This window comes from Chrysemys picta, chromosome 1 (assembly GCF_011386835.1).
Source record: "Chrysemys picta bellii isolate R12L10 chromosome 1, ASM1138683v2, whole genome shotgun sequence".
In the NCBI taxonomy this organism is placed as follows: domain Eukaryota; kingdom Metazoa; phylum Chordata; order Testudines; family Emydidae; genus Chrysemys; species Chrysemys picta.
In genome coordinates, this window is record NC_088791.1 from 319,278,704 (window position 1) to 319,290,110 (window position 11,407).

Consider the following 11,407-nt stretch of genomic DNA (forward strand, 5'->3'; position numbering starts at 1 on the left):
TTTTCCCCATGAAATTCCTTGCATAATAGTGAATTTGTGATGTCAAAAACAGCTGCTGCAGCCTCCTTTGGAAAAAAACCCAAGGAAAGCGTTTCTTGTTTTGAAAAAGAAAAAGCAATTCACTACAATTGACTTTTTTCATGCATTTCAGTGACTGCACAGCACTTGCTTTTCAATAAACCTAATTTTGGTTTATATTTAAGTAAATTACAATGACAAATTAAACAAACAGTGATAATGAGAATGGTCAAATAATTACTGTAGCGCCTAACGGCCCAAAGTCAGGCTTGAGCCCTTCGTGGATGGGCCCCTGTACAAACTCAGGGCTTGATTCTCAACCCTTTCTCACACAGATGTACCTCACTCTATTTACTTCAAAGTGAGTGCTCATGGAGCACAGTCTTTCTCAATGTAGGTAAGGATGACAAAAAAGAAAAAAATCAGGCCCACACAGGTTAAGATATTACAGACTGAGACGGGGACTAAGTATCATCATTAGGCTCTTTAATCACTGAAACACATTTGTAATTCAACTTTAAAGTGTTCTCAAAATGTCATTCTTCCCCTAAAATTTTCACGTAGACTGCTAACTAGAAGTTGACAGGATTGCACTGGAGAAAAGAAAACAAATATCTAGTGTCAGAACTATTGTCTGGATTATTCTAAAAAAAGAATATCTTTTTCTTCCGAAGCAGAAATAATCGTCACTGAAAGTCATGGTTGCCAGACAATAGCAGCTGTGTAAGACAAGACCTATCCAAACCTATGCCACACACGTGGCTTTGAGATTTTAATTAAGCTGATACGGAGGAGGTGCCTTAACCTGGAAGATTAGAGAATAAAAAGGAAACTTGTGACACAGGTTTGAATCTGTTTATTCAGCCTCGTGCGATCTTTATAGCTTCTTCCATTCTTTTTGTTTTCACATCTTGATTTATCCAGATGGAGGGAAAAGTAACTAGGAGCAATGGTCTTTGCTATGCTACCCTGATCAGCAAGGGCCTGCCAAAATTGCAGTAAAAAACCCAAAAATACAGGTGTGTGTGTTGTCCCTCTGTGTCTGACCCACAGGGTGGGAGTCTGTTACTGCTCTCCACTTGAGAATTGGCCACTTTAGCTCAAGCTGCAAAGACGTGTACTTACTGTCTCTAGAGGTTGCTGGCTCAATACCTGGTTTTGGCTAAAATGGCAGCCAACCAACAGGCAAGCTGCGGGAGGGAGGGGGCAGGTTCTGTGTTGCACTCCAGCCTCTTTATTCTGCTCTGGCAGCACAAAGCTAAAAGGGGGGAGGGGTCGATCTATGAATTTGCCAAGGTGCCAGACGGACTTTAAAAGTGAAATTTAACAAGCTAGATTTGCCAGTATATTTATAATCTAATTGGATAACCCCTTCTGATGGAGTCTAGGGAACATTAATTTACTAGTTTTAACACTGTTTTTTTTTTCAGGTCAGCTTCATCAGTATTTTACAAGTTTGGATATTTGCTTGTTCTTAACCAACCAACAATTTGTTAATTCACCCAGAACCACTTTAGTATACAATCAGTGGTTCACACTCAGGTGTAGACAATGAATGTTATAGGTTATAGTACACCCAGTACAGTCTTGCAAGCAATCACATCCTAGAGTTGAGGTTCAGCAGTTATCTCAAGAAACAATACAACTACCAAGATTTCTTATGACATTTACTGATCATAAATTCTCAATTCTTAACACATTTATCACACTTGCAAGGAAATATGATCAGGCACTTTGAAATGTCTCATGCAGTCTTGACTAGATGGTCCCTTTTGGACTAATATTAGAACATTAAAAAAAATGCTTTCAATCTTAGGCTAACTTGCTTGGATTTATAAAGGAGTTAAAATCTAAAATATGGTTACTTGCCATCTCACTATAGTGTGTAGACTAAGCAAGAAAACCTATGGGTATTTATATTAAAGACCAAAAGGGGAAATACAATCTTTTTAAATGAAATCTCACCATTTCTTATTTTTTTTAACCCTGGAATTGGTGAAATCCTTTTCACACAGCTGGTCCAGGTGTTGGTTACATTTAGGATTCTGCTGCTTCTTTTATTGGTTCAGACAACTCTTGAGTATATGGTGACTTCATTTTATATTTTTACAGGATTTTGTATCCTGGTATCGGGGCTCATAGGAGGGGGCCATCAGGGACAGCCTTAGGGAAAATGGCACCCTGGATGAACTTATTTTGGGACCCCCCCATCATTCCTGGTGCCCAGGGGCTTCCTGGGCTTCCCCCACCCCATCACCTCTGGGCCCTGTTGCCTCCCACAGTGTTTAATTTGTATTGAAAGATGCCAGAGCTCAGCCCTGGCTCAAATTAAGCACTAGCAGGGTGGCCTGCTACTGATGGGTGCTGGCAGGGCACCCAGCTCTGAAGGCAATGCCACTGCCAGCAGCAGCACAGAAGTAGGGTGGCATATGGTGTATTGCCACCCTTCTGCGCTGCTGCTGTGGCTTGTGGTGCCTGGGGCTCGGCATGTGGCTCAAGGTGGGCTTCGTGCTGTCACACATGGGGGCTGCATCTTGCCAGAACCCACGGGTGACGAGTGTGAAAGAGACAGCGTGTGTGAGCTGGGGGAGTGTGTGAGATCGCGCGCTGCTGCTTTGAGAGAGTGGCACTCACCAGCCGCCAGCAGCTCCGTCTCTCTCTTGGTGAGCCCTGTCATCCCCGACCCACACACCCCGCTCTACGGAAATAGGGTACATGAGGGGGACAGGGGACAGCCTGACATCAGAACCCTTCCTCCCCCCTCTCCTTACAGCAGACAGGAAGCTCCTGGGAGTAGCTGGCCAGGGGCGACTCCAAGGCAGGGCCAGGAGCCGCGGGGCTGCAGACGCCAGCAGCAGGATGGGCACCCCTGCTCAGGAGGTGCCCTGTTTGTAACGGCACCCTGGGCTTTCGCCTCATTCGCCCGTGCCTAAGGCCAGCCCTGGGAGCCATCTTATTTCTATTGGGCACATGTCAAGTGAGTGCTTAAGTTTTAGTTCTGTTTCTTTGCTGCTTCCATTGGTATCTAGTAGATGATGATGGTGAATAACAAATTTCTTCAATCCTTTTCTTATTGGAGGCTTTGTTTGATTCATTTCGAGGACTGCATTTCATTATTATCCCTACTATCAACTGGAATGCTCCTTTAAGAGAAGTTGCTTAATATCCCTATTTCGGATTTACAACAGAACAAGAGACATTCACATATAGAAGGCTGTAGATCTGACTCACAAGGCAAACAAATGTGAAGCTTCTAATTTGAAATGAAAGACATTATCCAGGGTACACTTGCTTTACAAGGAAAACAACATATATTTAATAATTTGGGGTGAAAACATGTGGTTTCGGTTTCTTGGGGTAAAGGGCAATTTGTGCTTCAATCTTACAGCCATGTTTCTAATTTACATAACTTGCAGCTTCCCCACCTATCTCTTGATTTACTCAATCTGCAATGGGTTACTTTGCATAAGAATACAAAGTGTGACCCTTGCTTGGTAACTTGGAGTTCTTTTTAGCTAGGTTGGGAGAGAGAGTTTTTATCCATATGCAGATTACGAGAGATTCTTGCCCAGATGATTCACAACACTTTTAGCCATTTGACTTTTTATTCTTAGGGACAGGAACTCCCAACTTTGGCTGATCTGTGCGTCCTTAGACAAAGTGTCTAACATGATATGAGCCATTTTCTTATTGTCTTCAGAGGTGAATCCTATTTTGGGATAAACAGAGGTGCTTTTCTACATTGCTGAGGGCCAGAAGGAATCATTAGTTATTAATCATCCAAGGCACATCAGTTCCGTATATCCCTTGAAAAGGCACCAGAAACTGGGCAGAACTGTCCCCCCAAGGAATACTCCAGCATAAAGGAGCTCCTCAGCTAAGAGTAGTGGAATGGCTCCATGGTGCCCCCTTTTGCAGCACCTACCATCCAGCCTTACGGCTGAACTCATCTTCCTCCAGCCTATTCTCAGGTGTGGAATGAGCTCTTGGAGGAGGTGGGGGGAGGGGTGTCCCTGCCTGTGAGTGTATGCTAGAGCAGCCCAGACTTATGACTGACCATGGAGGACCCCAGAATATTGGAAGTGCAAAGCCACCTTCCCTTCCCCTCACAGTGCTGTTCCTGGGAGAATAGGAATAGGGAGTTTGGTACATGATATTCAGTGTAAGAATTGTAAAATCAGGCCTTACTCGTTTAAATGATGGCACAAAGTACCCCTGTTTTACGCGGTTTGGACCAAAGTGAGTAGTCCAAGTGATCTCAATGGGACTATATCTTTGAATAAGGGAACTTGTTCTGGAGAGCAGTCACAAACATGTTGGAATATGTCTTGGTAATATTATACAGTGGAATCTTATATATTTACGTACAATGTTGCCACACATTTTACCAGGACAATAATGATCAGCAAATCATGAGTTTTCAAATGATACCTTACACTGTATGCTTTGTGCAAAATGTAACAGTCTTGTAAAAGGGGTGAACATAGGGGTACAGATTGTCACACTGGCATTACAAAACACATCTACATGATATGGAGACAAACCATACTGGTTTCTGTAAAGAAGGATGATATTGCAATTTACTAGAATTCTTTAAGTATATCAACAATAGGCTGAAGGAGAATTAGCTCCTGCATTTCATTTGAACTTTTAAAAGCCTCTTCCCAAATCCCTTTCAAGAGGCTGCTAAAGAAACGAAGTAATTATGAAGTAAGAAATGAAGTGCTGTCAGAAACAGCCTTAGAGACAAAAAACAAAGAGTAGGAATATGTGGCTAATAACTAAGCTTGGTGACTGGCAATGTGGTGGGAGATGAAATCCAGTTGTCCTCTCATTTGCCAAGACTGGAAGGTTTAAACTGAAATAGTCTTACACCTTAGAAAGTTCTAAATAAACTGAAGCCTTTCAGGAAAAAGATCTGGGGATCACTGTGAACAGCTCTATAAAAACATCTGCTCCATGCACAGCAGCAATCAAAAAATCCTAACATGCTTTGCTGTGTAAAGAAGGAATTGGAACATAGTAGAATCTTGTCAGGAATAAATATTGACGCCACACACTTACCTGGGGCACTGGGACAGAATCTCATCAAGTGTAAATCAGTATAGCTCAACTGATTGATTTGGTTGGGGTTTGTGTATTTATTTTTACTGAAGTATGACTGGGGGGGGGGGGAGGGGGGGGAATCACACTTTTTGCCAAATTCTGACAGGCCAAAACCAGCCGAAATGATTTTCTTCAGACTTTCACACACTTGGCAAAGGAGAAGTTTCAGTCCAAAAGAGAACTCTGCATGAGTGCCAAAATATATGGCTTCGGGATACTAGTATCCTCTCAGACGTTAACTTCCAAAGTATCTCACAGTCATAACATCTCTATGATGCTATTACCATGAGGTAACTTGAAAATTACTGTCTATTAGCATAGTTTCCTAGTTCTATTTCATGCAGGGATCTCACTACATCTAGAGGAGCAAAGTCACTTACCTGTTAGCAATTATAGTTTGGCCTTTGCCTTTCTTTCAGATTTATTAACTAGTCATCATAGAAACAGCGCTTAATGCCCCTTCACAGTTGGTCATCCATTCTTGTGATATCATTTCTAATCTTGTGTTGGGAAATGTGCATTCCATATTAAGGGCTTGATTAATTCTAGAGTTTTGCACAAACTAAGTGAATCTTCTACCGAACTTTGGAATACACCCCTCCACCCCTACTATTTTCTATTAATCCAAGGAGAAAAGCACCTCTCTCCAGTGGGCCAGCACAAGGCCTAAGTGAGACTTAAGTAGTGCACAGTCATTTGTCTTTAGCCAATGGCTAACTTGTCATGGAGCTAGGCCTTCTTTACAGTAGAAAGCTAGCTGAGAGGCAGCATGGTCATACGCATAGCACATCCCTTGAGAGTCAGGAGACCTGTATTCCATTCCCAGCACTGCTTTGTGACCCTGGGCAAGGCAGTTCCTCTTTCTGCACCTCTGTTTTCCACTAGATTGTAAGATCCTCAGGCAGGGACTGTCTGTCTGTGTACAGTGCCCAGCACAATGGGACCCCAATCTTGGCTGGTATCTCCAGGTACTACAGTAATAATAGTAATTATTAATAACAGTAGAAAACAATCATGCCTGGTGTGCTGGGGGCTGAAGTGGGAGAACTCAATGGCGTTACAGCAGAGATACATTTGTTCCGCTATGGATCTATTTTAGACTTTAAAATGTATGAAACCTGAGTCAAATTCAGAACTGGTGTAAGCAGGTACAACTCCCACGTAAGTCTCTGGACTAAATTCAGTTGAAACATAAATGACGATTAGAGTGTCGTGTTTGGGGCAGCCAGTCAAAATGGTCTATATAGGTGTGGTTGTGTAACGTATGAATTTGACATCTAATTGGCATGCAAAATTAGCATCAGCGGTTATCTACAATCTGCTTTCTTGGACTGATGTAACTGCACCAGTGGAGGGGGGGGGAAATGCAGTCAAGCCTTACTTACACAACGAGGGTAGGAAAGGAGCTTTGTAGCAGGAAATGCAAATAAGAGGATGTAAGATAAGTGTGACATCCGAGCCTTAACCTATATTTATTAGGTGCTGTTTCTACAATACTCATCCCTTCTGCCATGTAGGCTCCATTCACTTTCAATGCCACTGGATGCCAACCTGGTGCAAGTTTGACACCCATTTTCTGACACTTTTATACCACCCACTGAATCTGGCTTACATCCAGTGAACACAGAGCCAAAAGTTTCTAAATGCACTGACTACATTCGTCATCCTTGGTGTAATTCTGCTAACTTCAGTGGAGTTATATCAGGAATAAATTGGCCCACTGACTTCACTGGATTTGCACACATGTAGAGGAGAACAAACTATGGCCCTATGTGTTGACTGACTGTGCTTCTTAAAAAAATACATGTAAACTCTTGTAAATCCAAATGCAGTACTGACTCCAATGTACAATTTTACCAACATTTAAATGTTACATTTTGTGCTGTCAACAGCACTCTTTGCACCACTGCAGCAGCTATTTGTAATCTGAATGCAGCAAGGAGACGTTTAAGGAACCAGGGCAGTTCCTGTAACACCACTGGAGATAGGTACTGTAGCTCTTCATTTTGTGGTATCTTTGGTAATTCATCTCACCCTGGACCCCTGGCTTTTGTTTGATTCCCTGTCTAATTGCTCAAATGTGCATTTTATATGCCTACTTGTTCTCCAGTTAATAAGGAAAAAAAATCTTGTAAAGTTACCAGAGCAACCAGAGATAGCTCTGAACTACAGGACATTGTCTACGTGGAACACATCTCAGTCTCATGTTTATTTATAGCACCACCATTTTTATAAAACAGGATATCTTTTAAAATGCAGGCATATTTTTTTTCTCATTAATTATTTGATACTTTTTTAATTTATTTTTAACTAACCCTTTTCTTTTTAAAATCAGAGATGAAGAACGTTGGTGCAAGAAAATGTGGGGCCAGATTATCCAAACACACACACTCCAAAGAGGGATAGGGCTGTGCAATTTGTGTTTGCTACACACAAACTGGACTTCTTTCCCAGGAAGTCCTAGTCTCTTCTGTTGAAACAGATCTTTACTGGCCCACAGCTGGGCAGATTGTTACCAGTACCCGTGAAAATTCAGATTCAATTTGCTCAATGCACAGCAGTTTGAGAGAATCACACAAGCAGAAAAAAGATTACATAATAAGTCTTCCTAATAAGCCTCAATTCCCCAAGCATAAACCCTCAGGAACTATGTTGGCCTTAGACAGTATCCTGATTGGCAAACAAAGCAGGTATAGCTACCAGTCTTAGATGGAGACTTCGTCTCTTCTCAAGAACTTGGGCTGTCAAATGTCGCCCAAAGCAGGGTCTTGGTTACCCCGAGGCTCTCTGTCTTACAGCATCACAGACCTCTTCAGATATTAATTGGGGAACTAAGAAGAGTACATATGATATTAACACTTGTACCTTCTGCTCTCAAAGGAGTCACATGTCCTCAAAATATGCCCTGTGGGTGTTTCATTGCTGGTTTTTCCTAATTAATATTTTAAAAGGTACTGCAAAACAGACAGAGACCAAAGATTAGTTGACGTTTACCCTCTCAATCATTCACTTGAGCTCTTAGTGTGGTGCCATCTAAAAGGGTCATTTTGACCCAGATCAGCCTGTGCCAAGCTCACTGATTGCATGTTTTTGCGTTTTCTTTACTTGATGAGCTGGCCATCGGCTGATATGTTCCAAAGTTCCATGTTGAAACACACACGCAGATAGAGCCTCTGATCACTCTCAGTAAATTTCTATACCAACTGTCTGATGCTAAGGCCTGGTCTACACTAGGCGTTTATGTCGAAGTTAGCGCCGTTAAATCGAATTAACCCTGCACCCGTCCACACTGCGATGCTATTTAGTTCGACATAGAGGTCTCTTTAATTCGACTTCTGTACTCCTCCCCGACGAGGGGAGTAGCGCTAAATTCGACATGGCCATGTCGAATTAGGCTAGGTGTGGATGGAAATCGACGCTAATAGCTCCGGGAGCTATCCCACAGTGCACCACTCTGTTGACGCTCTGGACAGCAGTGCGAGCTCGGATGCTCTGACCAGCCACACAGGAAAAGCCCCGGGAAAATTTGAATTTGAATTCCTTTTCCTGTCTGGCCAGTTTGAATCTCATTTCCTGTCTGGACATCGTGGCGAGCACAGCAGCACTGGCAACGATGCAGAGCTCTCCAGCAGTGATGGCCGTGCAGTCTGGGAATAGAAAGAGAGCCCCAGCATGGACTGATCGTGAAGTCTTGGATCTCATCGCTGTGTGGGGCGATGAGTCCGTGCTTTCCGAGCTGCGATCCAAAAGAAGGAATGCAAAGATCTACGAGAAGATCTCTAAAGACATGGCAGAGAGAGGATACAGCCGGGATGCAACGCAGTGCCGCGTGAAAATCAAGGATCTGAGACAAGGCTACCAGAAGACCAAAGAGGCAAACGGACGCTCCGGATCCCATCCCCAGACATCCCGTTTCTACGAGGCACTGCATTCCATCCTCGGTGCTGCCGCCACCACTACCCCACCAGTGACCGTGGACTCTGAGGATGGGATACTGTCCACGGCCGGTTCCTCAGACATGTTAGGGGACGGGGAAGATGAGGAAGGAGATGAGGAGGGCGAGGCAGTTGGCAGCTCTCACAACGCTGATTTCCCCGACAGCCAGGATCTCTTCATCACCCTTACAGAGATCCCCTACGAAGCGTCCCCAGCCATTACCCCGGACACAGAATCTGGTGAAGGATCAGCCAGTAAGTGTTGTAAACATCTAAACATTTATTTTTAACAAAACAGGAATATTAACAATTAAAAGAATGGGTTGTTCATGATTAGTGTGCCCTAGGCGCTTAACGGTTTAGTAAGGGGCAGTGCAAGTTTTGAAAAGAAATCTAGCAATGTCCGGTTTTCAGTGATTGTCCTGCACAAGCCGCTCTACTGTGTATTCCCTGCTACTGCAGCTACAGTAAAATGCGGTCTATATGTGCGGGGATAGAGCAGTAATCCTCCTGGGACATCTCGATGAAGCTCTCCTGGAGGTAACTTGAAAGCCGTTGCATGAGGTTCTTGGGGAGAGCGGCCTTATTGGGTCCTCCGAAGTACGACACGTTGCCGCGCCACGAGATTATCAGGTACTCGGGGATCATTGCTCTGCACAGCAGGGCGGCATACGGCCCTGGTCTTTGGAGGCTTTCCCGGAGCATTCTCTCTTTGTCGCTCTCGGAGATCCTCATCAGGGTGATGTCGGCCATGGTGACCTGCTTTTAATTAGGTAGGGGAATGTTAGTGTTGGGACTGCTTTCCCGTTCCTTTACAGAACTGTCACCGCTGGTTTGCAGCCACGCGGTGGAGGCGGGAGAGGGGCAGCCGAAAGGGATCATTCCCGGGGACAGCCGCGAGGGGGTGGGACAGGGGCAGAGTTCCCGCTTGCCGGATTGCTGGCAGCAGGGACTGACATTGATTTAAATGTGAAATGAGGCCAGTGGTAATATAAAAGTTTTAAACTGCCACAAGTGTACGGCTTACCATGTCTGCCTGCAACAGAAATTCCGTTGTGCTGCCTCGCTTCTCAAATGTGCTGTTCAAGACCCCAGGCACAGAATGCGAAGGCCGAGAATTCGACCTTGTGCTGAGTGCGCATGTGAAAGGTGCTGTGCATGGTCTTGTTCACAGAGAAAGACTATGTTCTTTGTTCACAACTACATTTATCTTTCAGAGGAATTCACTCCCTTTTTCCCATTTCCACAGCCCCGTCTGCGACTGTCTCACAACCTAGCCTGGAATCACACTCCCAGAGGCTAGCGCGGATTAGGCGTAGGAAGAAGAGGACACGGGAGGACATGTTCTCTGAGCTTATGGCCTCTTCCCAAGCCCAGGCAGCACAGCAGACCCAGTGGCGGGAGAACTTGACCCGAATGCACCAAGCCAACATGGATCGGGAGGAGAGGTGGCGGCAGGAAGACCAGCAGGCGACTCAAACGCTGCTTGGACTACTGAGGGAGCAAACGGACACGCTCCGGCGCCTTGTGGATGTTCTGCAGGAACAGAGGCAGGAGGACAGAGCCCCGCTGCAGTCCATCTCTAACCGCCCTCCCCCGCCACCAAGTCCCATACCCACCTCACCCAAAGTGCAAAGAAGGAGAGGCGGCAGAGTCCCTGCTAACTCTCACTCCACCCCTGCAGAGAGCTCTAGTAGCAGAAGGCTCTCATTTCCCAAAATTTGAAAAGTTCTTTCCTTCCCGCCTGACACAAGCCCACGTCCAAGTTTCACCTCCCAATGCCATGTGTAGTTGATAATAAAAAATTCGTTTCTGTTAACTACTGTTTCAATCATGTTCTTTTGGAGGAGGAGGGGAAAGGGGGTTGGAAATTGGACAGGACAGTCTCCTTTGGCAGGGTACATAGTCGGGGGCAGGCACAGCAGCAGGGCACATACACAGTGCAGTGATGCAGTGACTAGTTGCCCCGGTTAGTCTGGGAGGTTGTTTTGATGTAATGTTGGGGGGGGTGGGTTGCTCTGTGACTTTGTGGCGGGGGAGGGCAGTTACAGATCTTAAGCGCCGGTCCTTAGACAGGATCACAGAGCCACACAGCATGGGATCTGTAACCGTCCTCCCCCTGCCACAAAGTCAAATAGACCTCCCATACACACAGTCCCGATCAGGAGGGGTGACAGGCTCCGTTGAAACAAGCATCCCACCGCAGCGGAGCCTGTCAATCCTTGAGTTTAGAAGCTGCATTCGCATCACAACACTAGACCCGCCCCGCACCACAGTCTGCGTCCCAGTTTTAAAAAATTCCCGCTAAAACAGTATTAAAGAAAACGGTGTGCTTTAACAAAGTAGAA

At 44.9% G+C, this 11,407-nt stretch overlaps 1 protein-coding gene across 1 annotated transcript; it reads left to right on the plus strand.

Annotated features, from left to right (window-relative positions):
• The first annotated feature begins 8,338 nt into the window (after positions 1-8,338).
• LOC135980918 (uncharacterized) lies at positions 8,339-10,919 on the plus strand. Its single transcript, XM_065581518.1, has 2 exons — positions 8,339-9,314; positions 10,309-10,919. Exons 1-2 carry the CDS (start codon positions 8,738-8,740, stop codon positions 10,782-10,784), a joined length of 1,053 nt encoding a protein of 350 aa, XP_065437590.1. The 5' UTR covers positions 8,339-8,737; the 3' UTR covers positions 10,785-10,919.
• Positions 10,920-11,407: the final 488 nt, after the last annotated feature.

Bases quoted from the DNA above. Each gene is read 5' to 3' on its own strand.
- LOC135980918 (XM_065581518.1), top strand. From the start codon at position 8,738: ATGCAGAGCTCTCCAGCAGTGATGGCCGTGCAGTCTGGGAATAGAAAG. The intron at 9,315-10,308 runs GTAAGTGTTGTA...CCATTTCCACAG, and splicing joins ATCTGGTGAAGGATCAGCCA to CCCCGTCTGCGACTGTCTCA.